This window comes from Solenopsis invicta, chromosome 15 (genome assembly GCF_016802725.1).
Source record: "Solenopsis invicta isolate M01_SB chromosome 15, UNIL_Sinv_3.0, whole genome shotgun sequence".
In the NCBI taxonomy this organism is placed as follows: domain Eukaryota; kingdom Metazoa; phylum Arthropoda; class Insecta; order Hymenoptera; family Formicidae; genus Solenopsis; species Solenopsis invicta.
This window is the reverse complement of record NC_052678.1, coordinates 365,225-382,914: the sequence shown is the minus strand read 5'-3', so window position 1 is coordinate 382,914 and position 17,690 is coordinate 365,225. Positions and strand designations below refer to the sequence as shown.

Genomic DNA, 17,690 nt, shown 5'->3' with positions numbered 1-17,690 from the left:
GTGGCTTGTGGCTCCTTCCCTCTCACCCCGAAATAACGTACTACCGAAATGCCACGAGCTGGCTCGCTGATCGTAGACGTAGTAAGGGGTAATGTGCGCGTGCGCGCGCACTAAACCATCTTCTCTCGCGGGGGTGGTGACGGTGCGGCGGCCAGACAGCGGCGGCAGAGACAGCGCGGCGCGACGCCACGCGACCACGCCACTATCGCCGTGCGATTTTTCGCGTCGCGCACAAAAATCGAGATTAAAGTGGTCGCCGTCGGATTTCGACCCTCGGGAAAGCAGTGTCGTCACGAGAGAGAGACAACGGACTTAATTCTTTCTCTCTCTCTCTCTTTTCTTTCTTTTTCCTCCAACTGTTCATCGTCCATACTTGTTCGTTGCTCTTTCTCACCCTTGAGATGCGAGAATTGTATGCGTAAGAATCATGCTGTCATCGCTCCGTCGCGCGGTGGTAAGATCATGCGGTCGCACTCGGCTCCGGAGAAAGCAGTGACACTTGGAGCACACGTTTCGGAACGCCGCCGCCGTCGCTGCCTACTACTACTACTGCTACCTCCTTCCGCCACCGTTGAAATGATTTGGCGAGCGAATTCGCAATGACACTCGCAGCGCAGACCATCGCTGCTCGCCAAGTGGCAAACGCAATACGCGATGACGGGGATGAAGAAGGGATGGTCCCATTATCGCTGTGCGTGATCTGATTTCGCGACCTTGTACATCACACTCGCACGTGAAGAAGAAAAAGAGAAAAAGCGCGCGCGCGAGAGCGCGGGCCCAAGAAAGGTCGGTAAGAGTGGAAATAGTGGATAGATGTGCCTGAGATCGGTTTGCGAGAGGAACGAAAGTGGGTGGAGGAGGCGATTCGAAGGCGACGGTAATGACCTATGGACGATGCGCGAGGACGATCGTTAAATCGACGGGTGCCGACGAACCGATTCGTCCCTGTTGGTCCCCGGCTCGACGACGACGACGATCGATCGCCAATCGCGCGAGATTACTGCGGGAAGAGAGAAAGAAAGAGAGAGAGAGAGAGAGAGAGAGAGAGAGAGAGAGAGAGAGAGAGAGAGAGAGAGAGAGAGAGAGGGGGAGGGAGGGAGAGGAAGAGAGAGAGAGAAAGAGATTTATACCGCGGAGGACCACCACGCGTGCTATCGAGGAAACGCGTGACGAAGAGGGAGAGGATAATTTGAGAAATAACTGTCTAGAATCGTTAAAATAATGTTCCTGCGCATCAGCGACGATAGGCTGTTACGCTTCGGGCTACTGTTTCTGTTGTGGATAGGCTCGAGTCGTCAACAAGAGGAGGACATACCTCACAATGAGTAAGTGCACGTAACCGCATAGGTGATTATAAAGTAGTGATGAAGGCATGAAAAATGTCGTCATAGGCCCATGCATCGTCGGACATCGATGACGCATGAGGATGAGGAGACCGAGAGAAGTCGGCCGGGCGGGTTGGGAGGGAAGCAAAAGAGGCAGTTAGTTGGAGGAAAGGGCGGGGGAGGAAGAGAGAGGGCGCGGGTGGTAGTGGTGGTGGTGATGGTGCGGTGGATGTGCGAGCGATCGGACGGATGGGGTGCATAAAGCTCGACGAGCAAAACTCGATAGGGAGCAGAAGGAGAGCGAGGGCGAGGGCGAGGGCAGGGCGAGGGCGAGGGCGAGGGCGAGGGCGAGGGCGAGGGCGAGGGCGAGGGCGAGGGCGACGGTGAGGAGGAGGGAGAGGAGGAGGGGGAGGAGGAGGTGGGGGTGGAGGGGGGAGGGGGAGGTGGGGTGGGATGGGGGTGGAGGTGTAGGTGGAGGTGGACGTGGACGAGGGCGAGAACGAGCGTGCAGTGATAGAGTGGGGAAATAAAGGAACGCGTGAGAGAATGGGAAGAGGGGGGGAGGTGAGAAAAAGACAAAGGGGGGATGTCGTCGAGGGTGTGAGCGATGCGAGAAAAAGGTCAAATATACGGAGTTAAGAATGAAAGCGGGAGATGATGATGGAAAAAATGAAGAAACGTGCGAGTAAAGGGTTATAAACGGAAAAGTTCGAAGAAAAGATGTATCGAACTCCAAAGAAAAGAAAAGGGACAGAGGGGTGGGGAATAGAAAGATTATGTGAAAGGTCTTAAAATGAAATGGAATCGGAAAAATAAACGGAAATAAAGAAACACTAATTGTCCTTAGTATCAATTAACAAAAACGTAAAATAAAAACAAGCCAAATAAACGAGCAAAAGTATGATGTAGGTTTAAGATTATTTATACGTAATAAATATTAGAACGCGACAAAACGTTTCAATTTGGCCTTCATCAGGCATCTATTAACCAAATTTCAAACGCAAGTTACACACACACACACACACACACACACACACACACACACACACACACACACATATATATATATATATATATATATATATATATATAACTTTCATATAAACAAAAGTTAACAAGGTTAATATTTCATGGATATTTCTTACAAATATTATCTCATAATACAATGATTTTTAAGTGTGATGATTTATTATTAAAAATTATTGTATTATAAGATAATATTTGTATAAAATATATCTTGTAAATGTCAACATTATTAATCTTTGTTTATATAATTTAATGTATAATTTTTTACGTTTGAAATTTGCTTAAACAGCTGATAAGATCAAAACATGTTTCAATACTTAATATATGAATAAATAATCTTAAACCTCAAATTTTTTTGTTTTTATATTATTTTTTTATTTGGAATGTATGAGCAGCTTTCACACTTGTAACAATAACATAATATCAATGTTATAATTTTATACTCGTACTAATAACGTAACTGTTACGTACATTTTATACATTATATTTACAGTGTCAAGTGTGAAATTATAATATTGATGTTTTGATACTATTAATTGGTGTTTCCTTTATTTAGGTTATTGACTACGTACGCAGAAAGAAGGAACATTCTTATTTTGACAATATTTTTATTTTTGAAATTTTTAATATTGAAATAAGATTATATAGAGTAAAACAGATATATTATTTTTTCTATTAAGAAATTTTGTATAGTTGTTTTGTTAAAAAAAAAAAAAAAAAAAATATATATATATATATTCATATTAATCAATAATAATTTTCATAAGTTTAGAACAAAAATATTGGATAGAAAATAATATCTTTAAATTAAAAATAAAATTTGTTTAATGCCACTGATGAGGTACTATTAAAGATGGCCGGTCGTGAGTAAATTTTCGTGATTTCTAAGTGGGCTTGGTGGGTCCAGAGGTAATTGAAGAACGATGTCATTATCGACTATTGATAGAAATTTATGATTTTTAACACAAATATTTGAGTAAAACATTATTAAAATCTTGATATTTTATTATGCAAATATTTTATAAACAAGTATATGCATAATGTATAAACTTATAATGTATAAACATCATATATTGCTTCAAAATTTTAATTCTTTTTGATCAGTTATTATCTCTGTGGATAATAAAACTTCTGATAACATTAAGGTTATAGTTTTGAATAAATAAAGATCGAAAATTGTTGAATTATAAATATATAAACATGTCTGCGAAACATCAGGATGACAATAAATCATAAAATTAGTACTATATTATCAGTTTGTCATTTAAAGTTTAACAGTCACGCGAACTCTTTTGTAAGATCGGCGGTTTTTATTACTTATTATAAGTATCTCGGTGTAAATGTTATTATAAAACAGTTACGTTGTGTTTTTTAGATTTTATTAAAATATTTTATTAAAATTTATTAAAATATAGAAATACAAATATAAAAAACATTTAGCTGAAATGTAAGATTATCAAATTCTTCATCAAAAAAGATTAAATCATATATGTAATAAGACCGCGATAAATCGGATCATTATAAGTTTTGAGTTATCATTAGGTTTTTATTTCATATGATTTGTTGTATCATGCTAGTTATAAATAGCACCCTATCATTGTTTTGTATATAAGCATGAATATAATTTAATATATTAGTTTGATACTGTTTTTTTCTGTGTATGTACGAATAAACGGAAGAAACGAGGAAGAAAGTGGAAAAGTATTTTATCGTGGAAGAATACGACGCAAAATAGTAGAAAAAAAAAATTGTAACAGCTTAATCTTTTGAATGTAGCTTCTTCAAACTGGACAATTTTTTGAAATTAAAAACAAATTATGCAACTGTTTGTTAAAATTGTAATACTATGCAGAAGTCACAAGTACTTAATCTTCCTCTTTTTTTTCTAAATCTTAAAACAAATTTAATAAATAAATTTTGCAAGATTATCTTACGTAGAGCTGGATCTCCCAAGTTGGGAGATAATTTTCCCCCGAATTTGGGTTTTGGTTATTATCAAGAGAATTTTTCAAGAGGCTACAAAAAGTTTGAGGGCTTTTAGTGAAGTAAAAGAAAAAGAAAATTTAGTATTCTTAGAGAATTGTATTGATTTATAATACATTTTTTTATTTTTTATTTCTACTATAAATATTTATAATCTGACATAAATATTTATAATATGACATAAATATTTATAATCTGATCCATGCGAAGATTTCTTCATATGTCAATATTTTAATAAATGGATTTGCAGAAGCATACTTAGGACCAATTATTTCTGTATGAACCAACACAAAATAATTATGTATTATTATAAACTAATTCAGTAAGAAATTTTAATTATTTGTTTACTAGTTTATTCTCTTATAATTATCTCAATTGTTGCTACATATATGTATATGTATTTAAAATAATATTAATTATTACAGAGTGAAAAACTGGGCCTTAAAGTTTGGTGTGGATCTATGGGAGTTCGGTAAACAAGTAACCAAAATGAGCGAGATACAAAGGGTAAGAAGATACATGTGATTGGAGCCGGGACTGTTATGAGGCAAACGAGAATATTTGTCTCATAAAAAATTTAAAGAGCAAGAATGACGATATAAATTTCTATATTTTAGTTGATTTGCTATTAATGCCGATTATAATCACCTGCCGTTGAGTGCTCGCTGTGTATTAACGGTGATTGTAACTGTAGTTCCCCGCAAAATTTTGTTATATAGCAACCACAGATCTTTAGGGGTCGATTATGTATCATATAACTCAAGTGAAAATTACAAAAGTAAGCAAAGAACCCTGCACAATTTATATGAAGAAAAAACGGTTTCTTTCAAATTGGCTAATTTTTGTCGTTATTTTTAGGATGCTGATTAAAAATTTCAATAAGCATGACCTCAGGAAGCTCTACTTTTATTGTTTTATTTTATTTTTATTCAATAATTACTTGGATATAATAATAGGCACCATTAAATACTCTATCTCATGTAGACTAGATTCTTTTAAATTTTGCTTTGTTAGAAGCGTACGAAAAACACGCTGGATTGTTACAGAAAAGTTCTAAAAAAGTTGTTGTATCTTGCTGCGCGAGGTGGTGGGTCGCGGGAAAATACGCGCTTATTTCCGGCAATTTTTAATAATTAATATTTTGCTAACTATTGTGAAAATTGAAAAATGATAAAGAACGTTTGATTCAGTTTAATTTGCTCTACCTACCCATAAACGGTATTATTATATTTAATATTAAACACACTGTATATTCTACACACACCATTCACTTACGCGTGCGCGCACACAACACACACGAGCAAACACAATGTGCGTGTGTGTTTGAGTATGAGTGATGTTTTGTAGATAAAACACAATTCTGTAAATTCAATTTTGAGCAATTTAGGGCTTCGTAATCAAAAAGCTTTTTTGAGAAAAAGGGGGGAAGAGAGAGAGAGAGAGAGAGAGAGAGAGAGAGAGATCATTGAAATTTTTAATCAGCATTCTAAAACCAAACATATAAAAAATTTAGTCAATTTGAGAAAAACCGTTTCTTTTTTCATACAAAGTGTATAGGATTCTTTATTAGATGCTAACCAATGCAATTACAAATATTCCAGTAAAACTTACCTTATTTTTATCAAGTTTTGTGATATATAATCGAGCCCTATACACTGAGAGAAATGTTTTTGTTAAATAGTACCTAAAACAAATATTTTTAGATAGTGATAACAAGTGTGAGTTACTTAATTGAATCACTTCTGAATTTAGAAATAATCTTAAGAATATTTGTAATTCTGGTACAAATGTGTGAAAGGAGTGTTTTAGTAAATTGAAAGTAATAAAAACTTATTTTAAATTGTCTTTAAGACAGAAAATGTTATTATGGAACAGAAAAGATTATCAACTATGGGAATTTTTTTAATTGAAAATTACGTAGGAATATACATTTTGATAAAACAACTGGTAATTCTGCGGCTAGCAAAAATGCCGCACAAAAGATGTAACTTTATGTCATATCCCAAATATTATAAAAAATTTTTAAATTTTATAGATTATTTTATTATTATGTTTGGATGTCTGTAAAATTAAGCTCATTTCTCTTATTGATTTAAAAATTATTCAATTTTTTGTTTACTCATAATTCCTATATAAAATCGCATTATATAGTACTTATTTGCAAATTTGATAAAAAGATAGCATTACGATTTAAATTAAATTTTTTATGTATAATAATTAAAACTGATAAATATTTGTGCAAATTTAATTTGGATTTATTTACTCGTTTAAAAGTTAATTACCTAAAATTGCAGTGAAATATGATTTTTGCAAAAACCATTATAAACCAAATTTTTTGTTTTCTTTTTAGTTAGTTCTTTTTTACTGGGCTAAAATTTTTGATTAGAATTTTTGTTTTTGATTAGAAAAAAAAAAGAATTATAATTTGTATAACTAATATAGCCTTAAATAAAAAATAATAATTTTAAATTTTTACAAGAATTAATATTATCTAATAATAAGCAAAAGAGAGTATATGAAAACGGCTAAAATTTGCCCCGAGCAGAAATTAATAATTCCCAAACGCTAGGAATTAAAAGAAATACATATTTTTTTTTAAAGTGTTGTTACGCAATATATTTAATTAGTAAATTTATAATTTGTTTAGGTTTGATCCTTATGCGAGTGCTTACGGATAAATATATTTAATATTGCTAATTAATATTATTGTCTCCTTGCTATATTTTACATGCTGTAAAAAAACGTTTTTTGTTATTAATGGGTATATTTTTTACCTCACACACACAGGCGCCGAAATGTCTATCCTCGGTTCTGTATATCTGTAATATACAAATATACAGCTTTAATCAAAAATATTAGGCATCTTCTATTTTTTAAAATATTTTTCACTGGAAGAATTTAAACAAAAATAAAAATGTGAATTATCTTTTTGTTTAACAAATCTTGTCAAGAAACTTATATAATATCAGTAATCAATATGAAATAATATAGATAAATATGGATAAATTAATGCAAATAAAAAAATTCCAAATAAACAAAAAAAAAATAAAGTCCAATAATCTTGACTGTATGATTGACTAATTTTAAGCTATTCTCTGATTGACTGAGCTTTACGTCATATTTCATAAACTATATTGCTTGAAATGAAAACTTAAAACTACTTAATTTTTATAAAAATTTTCTATAATATGTATTTTTATTTACAAATTTTGGGACAACCTGTATATTTATTTAAAACCATAGATATATTTACTTTTTCTTAAGCAGATCTCAATGAAGATATGGCAAACGTCGCATAAATTTATACAATAACAGGAAATGAGATCTATTTATAAGTTGTTTTTTCTTTATAAATATACTTTTTTTAAATTTTATAATTTTATTATTTATGTAACGATGTTCTTTGTTTTACACTTAGAAATATCATGAGTTGGAGGCTAACGTTATAAAGAGGGATGGTCTCGTTCTCGTTCGGGAAATGGCCATGGAGGTGAAGAATATGATGGACTTTAAAATGAACGCCGTGATGGTACGCCAATATGTATTTCTTTTTTCACTTTCTTAGCTTATAATATCGCAATTTTAAGTTATTCGTTAGATTAAAGAGATGCATTGTTATGTAATGTAAAAGTCGATGAGAAGTAAATGGTATTATTTATTTGTAGGATCATATAATGTGATTTTAATTCGATTAGCTATAAATATGTTCTACGAATAGTTCTCTTTGCATGCAAACATATCGTCATCGATACAAATAGAAAATGAAATGGACTATTCCAAATATGCGAATGCAATTTTAATTTTAATTTCTGTTTAATATTAAATTGATTAAAATTTAATAGTTCTGATAAATAATAACTTTTTCGACACTTTCGATGGAAACTTGTTAATTTTAAGAATCTTATATTAAAATTTTTAGCTTTTCAAATTGCAGTAAAGTCGAATTTAAAAATGCGCATTTATCTATTATAAAGTTCAACATTTATTATAATAATTAAAAGTATTTGAAGGCATTAATATTTTTATGCTATACATAAAGGTTAAGCATAATATAAATCTTTATTTTTATTTTTATTTTTATTTAAAAATGCTTTGTGTAATTTATATTTATATAATAATTAAAATAAACAAATAACATAAAAATAAATTATCTGGAATGATTCTGCAAGAGCAAACGCAGTAATTTTGTATATGATAGTTACTTATCTTTATTTTAAATTGTTATGATATGGATATTATATAATGCATTTTGTTTTTTTTTTCAACAACTATTTTTTACGAATCTTTAAATAACCGATCCTACAAAATCTCGCAATACAAAATCTCGCGCTTCATTAATTGATATTTTTATTCTTATACTGTATAGGACCTTACAATACTGCATATTGTAATGCAATGTTTCAAAAACATTTTTAAAATATAGATATGTAATATGATTTTAATAATGTAGAAATATTATAAATTCATATAACTTGTTTACATCTATAACTTTGATACTAAATACTGTATCCGTATTAAATTACATGGTATACGCATATCTAAGTGCTTGGTATAAATTAGGTAATTGTGAAAATAAACTGTTAAGTTTTTATAGATCTGTTTTTTTTTAATTTATAAATTTGCACAGTTCATTTTTTTTCTTTATTTTTCAACAGAAAAGAAAAGGAAAAAAGATCTGTAATTATTTAAGGATTAATAAACCCTATAAGTTACAATTCTTTTAAATTGTAATTGACACAAATTCTTTTTCAGTGTTAAAAGTAATAATATATTTAGTCTTGATTGATAAAACTTCTTCAACATGTTACATAGTTATAGAGGAAAAGAGGGTGATATAGAACCCATTTCTATTTTATTGAATAACTTTGTTTATAATTAATATTTTCTAGTGAAACGTGAATGATTACATTCGTCAGAGTGTTGTTTGACCGATTCTAGATTCAAAGTAATGAAATATTTATTATTTAGGACGTGATTTATAAAAATCTAATGTACTGCATAATCGGTGGAAGAAAAAAAGTGATGGTAATATGACTATTCATAAAAATAATTTAAAAAAATTAGTTTGGTTTAAAAGAAACAGTTCCTTGTTACAAAATTATATATTTTTAATTTTCCATATTATTTAAAATTTTCCGGATTTTGAATTTTCCTGCGTTTAGAAGCTTTAGAAATACTATTAGAAATTTCATTAAAAATTTTCATTTTATCTTTTTTAATATTAAACAATAAACATAAAATGATGTTTTTAATGTTTCTAAACACCGCTCTTTAGAATGACAATTGATTCATTGAACATCAAATACGATTTCAATTTATTAAATTGCCTTATCATGTTACAATTTTGAGAAATTTGCAGTTAAAGTTGCAACTTTTAAAGATTATTTCACAGTCATTTTTATACAACATAATTACAAAAATATTTGGTAGAGGAGAAGAGGGTATTATGGCTACTGTCAACAACATGGTTACCCCTATTATTTCCATTATTAGCTGACGTATTCTAACAATTGCTTATGGAGTTATTCGTTTGGTAGCCCGCCGTTTTTAATGATGCTAATATGTCAATATATAATGACTGGCAATTGTTATAAAGCATTTTTACTTTTGAGCACTTCTAAACTTTGTCAAGGTACACTTTTAACCTTTAATTACATACACTTCCTCATTATTCTTAACTTTTAAACACATATTGAAAATTCCCCTAGATTTTCGATTGCTTACTGTGTGAAGACGGAATGAGAAAAAAAGATTCGGGCAAGAGGAAAAAAAGTTTGAAGTCTCCTCTATCAACTGCTACAATTAACCAACTTCATTGCTTAACTAAAATAAAATTTTTTTCAGGAAGGTCTTCCAGACCCATTTATGTGTTTAAGGGCTAAACTTGAGTGTATTATCACACGAAGGTACATACACTCAAGTGTTTTTTTTTTATTTAACTTTTTATTCGGCAATATACATTTCAAGTTATACAAAGTTAAAACAATAACATGGAATTTTATTAATATGGTTTTTTAAACGAAATTTTTATATTGAAATATTTTTTCGATAAATCGATTATCATTCTAAAGATCAATGTTTAGAAATAGAGACGTTATTTTATGTTTGTTGTTTAATATTAAACAGGAATAAAATGATATTTTTAATGAAATTTCTAATGGTATTTCTAAAGCTTCCGAACGCAAGAAAATTCTAAATAAGGAAAATTCTAAAAAATGGAAAATTAAACATATATAATTTTGTAACAAGGTACTGTGTTTTTTTAAACTAAACTGTTTTTTTTTCAATTAATTATTTTTATGGATAACCACTTTTTTCCTTCCACTGATTATGCAATGCATTAGATTTTTATAAATCACGTTCTAAATAATAAATATTTCATTACTTTGAATCTATAATCTGTCAAATAATACTCTGATAAATGTAATCGTTCAAGTTTCAATAGAAAATATTAATTATAAACAAAGTTATTCAATAAAATAAAAATAGGTGCCATATTACCCTCTTCTCCTCTATTGTATTTTGTTTTACTTATTTATTGATTGATGACAATGAACTTAGTTTATTTTATCTGCAGAGATTGGTGGAGAGTGCTGAGCAAGCCGCTGTATCAGCGCCGAGGGAAGGGAACGTATCGCCTAAGTATTATGCCTCGCATCGACTGAATAATTTCGTCAGCGATGAGAAGGGCCCCGCGCAGGAGATGTTTCTTGTGGCAAATCGCCATTTCGATCATTTAGCGGTAAACGTCAGTTTGTCTGCCGTGCTCCTGCCGAACGGAATCAAAGATAACGGTGAGTAGAAACCTGAATAGATAGCTTCGACAAATTTAGCAAGATATCAGTCGATAATAGGTGCAAACATCTGCGAGTGAAAGTTGTTTCCCTTTCGTAGTTTAAATAAGGAAAGATCATTTGGAAAGATGATCAATTACGTTTACCGTAAATTAGCCGTTTACTTACAGAGCGCGACGTTGCCTCGGGTATTCAATGGAGTGAATACTTGGATTTACTATTTGTTAATAATTACGAGAGCGACCCTACACTATCGTGGCAATACTATGGGGCAACGACAGGATTTCTGCGTCGTTTTCCAGGTATTTATTTACGTGTGTGTATATGTCAATTTTTATATTATATACATGTATAGTAAAATACAACATATATCTAATGATATGTAACAATATATGTATAATTATACAATATAATCATATAACTATACTCTATATAAACAAAAATTCAAGGCAAAGTTTGATCAATGAGAGTCAACACGAGGTGTTTATGTGCATATAGAAATTTATTAGTACTTAGATACGTTGGTAAATGGCGTTCATTTGACGTTAATTGTCGCAACTTTACATTAGTACACAAACATTTTGATTCACAATTCGAGTCCTCTTCAGTGCATTCTCTTCAATTATAGTTCAACTTTCCAAATCATTAGGTACATTTTAAGATGTGTGTTTGATATGCTCAACATATGTATGGAATATTCTTATTTTGGCGAGTCACTTAGGCGAAAAGCGATATTTTTTCGCGAGTTGATCTTAAAGCGTAATTAAATGGACATAGAGAGTTCGTTAACAGATATTAACGTGGTACGTTGTAACTGTGTATACTTTATATGTAACTATATTTTTCAAATTTATATAAAGTATAGATATATTGATATTTATACATCTATATTAATATATTTATATTTATAAAATACACGGAAAGAATTTTTTCTCAGAACTTACTCTTGAAATTATGATAATCGTGAGACAATATGAACATTGAAGAATTTTAATATAATTCTTAATAATAGAGGAAAAAGTGATATTAAATCGGGGCCTTTTAAATATTATGAGCACTCGTGTTATTTCCGTTATTAGAACTAATTGCTAATAATCTTATGGAACCATGTGTTTAGAAAGCATTGTCAGAAAGCATTTTTACTTTTGAGCATTTCAAAATTTTTTAAGCTACATTTTAACATTTACACATACATATTCATTGCTTTTAAAGTTGAGTTATTATTATATAAATGTATGTATATACACTCAAGTGTTATCTTTTTAATTGTATGTCTCGGTAGTTCAATTGATAGGGCGGGCACCCCGCACGGACTGTAAGGAGATTTGGAGATCCGGAGATCCAGGTTCAAATTTTGGCTGACAAGAGAACCTCTCGAAGAGTCACACTCCAATTTTAATGAAACTTTACACACATTTAGGTAACATAATTAGATGATTTTAGAAACTATCAGTTGCGGCGAATATACGGTTTCAAGGAGTGAAATCATCCCTTATGTGTATAGCGGTTTTCAGTTTTTTTCGTTACATCTCAAAAATTATTCGAGATATTAAAAAATGTTTTATATTAAAGATTTACAATAAAATTACCTCTATTTATTTACGTTAATAACATTTTTAAAAAATGATTATCTTTTAAAATTAACAAAAATAATTATTTAAAAAATTATTCTAAAAAAATATTATTAACGTGACTAAATAAAGATAATTTTATTGTGAAACTTTCGTATAAAACATTTTTTTATATTTCGAATGGTTTTTGAGATATAGCGGGAAAAACTAAAAATTGTTTTACACATGAGGACTGATTTCACCCCTTAAAACCATTTCTTGGCAATAAAATTTTTAGAACTTTTTAAAAAAGTAATTATTAAGAAAATGATAAAGTGCTATTATTTCCACACCTGTTATAAGGCAGATTAACATGGCGCGCTTTTTTTATAGTGATTTTCCTCGTAGATCTAATCTACTCTCTATTCCATTCTCTGTTTTTAATGTACAAATTCCAAATGCTGTCCCTACTCTCTTAAAAGATATATCAGAGAATAAAATTAAAAACAGAGAATAAAATAGAGAGTGGATTAGGTATACGGAAGAAATCACTATAAAAAAAGCGCCATGTTAATCTATCCTATGACAGGTGGTGTGGAAATGATAGCATTTTATCATTTTCTTAATAATTACTTTTTCAAAAAGTTCTAAAAGTTTTATTGCCAAGAAACGGTTTTAAAGGGTAAAATCAGTCCACATGTGTAAAACGATTTTTATCTTTTTTGTTATATATCGAAAACCATTCAAAATAAAAAAAAATGTTTTATACAAAAGTTTCACAATAAAATTACCTCTATTCACGTTAATAATATTTTTTAAAAATAAATTTTTAAATAATTATTTTTATTTATACAAAAAAATATTTATTTTAAAAAAATGTTATTAACGTGAATGAATAGAGGTAATTATTGTAAATCTTTTGTATAAAACATGTTTTGATATCTTGAATAGTTTTCGAGATATAACGGAAAAATCTGAAAACCGCTATACACATAAGTGATGATTTCACCCTTTGATTTCACCCGTATATTTGCCGCAATTGATAGTTTCTAAAATTATCTCATTATCTTATCTAAATGTGTATAAAATTTCATTAAAATCAGGGTGTGACACTTTGAGAGGTGCCTCTTATGAGTTGTTATCTTTTCACAAATTATTTACAGTTTCTTCGGGGAGAAAGGACTTTACAAATGCGTCTGAAGTATTAGTAGTACGTATTCCGGCTTTATGACTTTATTTTAAGTTCAACGAATATGCGACGCACAATTCGAATAAGCTAGAGACTGTAAAAATTAAAAATTAATTATTATTTAGCACTATAAATCACTGTGACTGATATATGCGTGCTTATATGCTTGTTTTTTTTAACTTTTTTATTTAACTTGTTATTTGACTATGTACATTTTGAGTTAAGCAAAATTATTTCATAGTATAGCATTTTATTAATGTAGACATAGAAACATGCTAATAATACGGGCACTAGAAATTTTCATATCAAAATAATTCTTCAATGAATAAAAAATTACAGAGATGCGTTAGAAACATTAGATATATCATTTTATCTTTATTGTTTAATATTAAACATCAACAATATCTCTAATGTTTCTAAATTCAAGAAAATGTTAAACCAACAAAATTAAAAATATCTACTTTTGTAACAAAATATTAATTGTATCTTCTGTAAACGAAACTAATTTTTAAATTTATTTTTATGGCCCATATCATTTCTATTCCTCTTCAACCCATTATGCTATGTCATCACATTTTTATAAACCACATCCAAAGTATAAATATTTTACAACTTTGAGTCTAGAATCTATTAAACAATATTTTAATGAATATAACCGTTAAGTTTCAATAATTTCATTAAAATTATTGCATGAAAGTTTATCAGAATTTTTTGATATGTGTATATTATCCCACGATTACTGTGATATTAAAAATAAATTCTAAACGAAAATTCTTTCTATGCAATTACTATCTTAACTTTAAACTTTACAATGTGTGTGTGCGTGTGTGGGTGCGTGCGCGTACGTGTTTGTATATACACTTATATCATAAAATTATATTAGCAATTTCAAATAATGTTCTTTTTTTAAATGCAATTAAATATTTCTTTAGCAGAATAATCTTATGCATTTGGAATTTGTACATTAAAAAACTTATGCTTGTGTATAAAAACATTGAAACAAGACCATCAAAATATCAATATTTTATGAGATATTTTATATTTTAAGTCAAAATCAGAATAAATTATAAGATATTTGCTAATTATTGATTTTTTAATAGTTCTGTTTTGATACTGTTATATGCAGTATATGGCTAAAGATATTTTGAATTATGAAATAAAGAAGTTAGAAGTCATTTAAATAATCCTCGATATTATAAGGATAGGAAGTAACAGATTATATAAGTAACAAGTCATTGTTATTTTTACTTTTTTTAATAATAATTTAGTAATAACATTATAATTTTTCATAATAGTAAGGTTGAAATAGTTATTTGTATTTTTTAATAAGCAATTTTGCGCATTATTCATTGGAAAAAATAACTCGTTAGTTAAGTTATAATGTAAAAGTGTGTGTCTTAAATGTGTTTTTAAATACTTTACTTTCACTTGTTACGTAATGAATAAAATTATAAGTAATGTGCAGTGGTAATGTTACTTACCAAAAGTGACTATTTCACTCCTGGCTTTACTATTATAAGAAAATTTTAAAATCGTTATCAAATTATTAGTATTTTACAAACTTAACATAGTTTTATAATAACTTTACAAATACGTTACTTTTACATTACGTAACAACCTAATTAATAAGTTATTTTTTTCACTGAATAACGCGAAGTGAATAACGATAATACTTTAGTCGCTATTCAATATAATTTGATTATTTTTTTATAATATTATTTAATGTTTAATTTCTAATTTATCTTATAGTGAACTAGGTGTATGACATACCCCATCAAAATTGTACCTTCTAGAACTTTCTATTTTTCTTCTTGTTTTAAAAGATTTAAAGAGTATATTTTCTTTTTATTATTTTGCTTTATTTTGTTCCTTAAGGGACAAGAATCGGTGTTATGACAATGAAATTATATTAAATCAGTATAATTATATTAAAGTTAGTATAGGTAGTATGAGATATGAGATACGTCACATGGTTTGCCTTGTTGGTTTTTTACCTTACCTTGTCTGCAAAAGTTTAAAAAATACATATTTTTATACTTTCTTCTTCTAAAATTATACAATTTTATTTGAAAAATTTTATTTTCTGAGAAAGAATTGATATATCTATTGGATTTTAAATATAATAATTCTTTCAGAACCAAATTTAAAAAATTTATTATTCTTAGATATTTAAAAAAAATTCATTCTTAGAAATGAATAGGAAATAACAATATATTATGAATTTGTTTTTGTATGATAAATCTGAAAACTATCACGTATACAAAACCTGACGTTACACTTTTTATATTCAAATCTAGATCTTTTGTTTGCGAGTTTTGTGCTCTTGTACTATAAATAAATAATACATCTTTTTTGTTCCGATGGATGATTTTGACCTTTTTTTTCAGTATAAGAAGAAAAGTATTTAGCTCTCAGATGGAAAGTATTAGATAATCGAGGTTTACAATTACAAATTTACGCTTCAAACTTGTTTTTCAATGACATTTTCAATTAATTGTAATTTGAAATTGCAAAATGGACTTATTAAAAAATTTCTCATTTTGAATAGAACATAAGCCTTTAAAATAGAAGATTTTTCGAATTCTATTAACCCTTTTGGTGGTGCGCTCGCCATATGACGTACGTTACCAAAGCGGTATGCCCGCCTTATGGCGTAAAGTATTAAAAAAACGTAAAAATCATACTGTTATCACTTAAAGTGGTATCTAAGGGTTTTTTTGATCGCTGATTGCAAATTTGACATGAAAACAAGCAAAAAACTTGCAGATTTCTACAAAAATTGTAGTAGTATTAAATTATCCCCATCATTAATATAATTTTATTATGATGCCAAAGTGTATCGGAAAGAGACTGCAACGATGATTTTACACTTCATTTTTATGTATTTTAGTTTGGTTTTATTTTATTTTTTACTTGTTATTTTTTTTATTTAATTTTTAATTTTTTTAGTTTTTACCTTTTTAATTTTTTTTATTTTTATTCTATTATTTTTATATATTTATTTATTTTATATTTTATTTTTTTATTATTATATATTTTATGTTACGTGTTTTTTATAAATAATTACATTTAAAAGTATAGAAAAATAAAAAGATGCCATAAAATAATTATGGACATATATTCAGTAGATTTATAGGTACAGAAAAATGAAAAGAAATATAATAAAATAATTATGTTCAGTAGTTATATTTTCAATAGATTTTTTTCGTATGGAATATTCCAAAACACAATGGAATACACAAGGGTACATCATACTCTATGCAAATAACCGATGTATCTTTTCTCCGACCATGTGATTTGCACACAACACATTGTCTCCGGTTTACTCGAGTATTTTTCGGTAGTTTTGGGATTACGCTTAGAAAATGCTGTCCGGACAATCTTCTCGGAATCGGATGTCTGTTTGGTCTATTTGACGTTGATTGCACCATGTTTCTCAAGAAGTTCTTGAACAAGAGTAAGTCGAAAATTCAAGAAAGTTAGTTTTTTATTTGGATGGAGCAAATTGTAAATCACATGGGCGTTGAAAATTGAGACATCCATAAGATTATATAAAACTTTTTGATACCATTTTTTCGATTTACGAATTAACTGATAAGGTTGAATCATCTGATCGAACAAATCAACTCCGCCCATATTTTGGTTGTAATCTACCACGACATTTGGTTTTTGTACATTCGTATTTGTAAGATAGTTTTTTTTGTTCGTAGTGATCATAATTGGGGAATGAAAAGTAGTAAGCATAGTTACAACTTTCTTGTCTTTCCAAGCAACAAAACAAATTTTCGGTGTTACAAATATGTTATTGGACCGATAGTGTAAC

General features: G+C 29.3%; 1 protein-coding gene across 3 annotated transcripts in view; it reads left to right on the top strand.

Annotated features, from left to right (window-relative positions):
• Positions 1–996: 996 nt before the first annotated feature.
• The window catches only part of LOC105201260 (voltage-dependent calcium channel subunit alpha-2/delta-3), a 221,783-nt gene continuing 205,089 nt past the window's right edge, over positions 997–17,690 (top strand). For all 3 annotated transcript variants that reach the window (XM_039457857.1, XM_039457858.1, XM_039457856.1), the window contains exons 1-5: positions 997–1,325; positions 4,760–4,841; positions 7,753–7,863; positions 10,912–11,128; positions 11,299–11,430. In XM_039457857.1, coding sequence (XP_039313791.1) covers positions 1,222–1,325; positions 4,760–4,841; positions 7,753–7,863; positions 10,912–11,128; positions 11,299–11,430 — 646 coding nt within the window. In that variant the 5' untranslated portion in view covers positions 997–1,221. The remainder of the gene's footprint in view (positions 1,326–4,759; positions 4,842–7,752; positions 7,864–10,911; positions 11,129–11,298; positions 11,431–17,690) is intronic.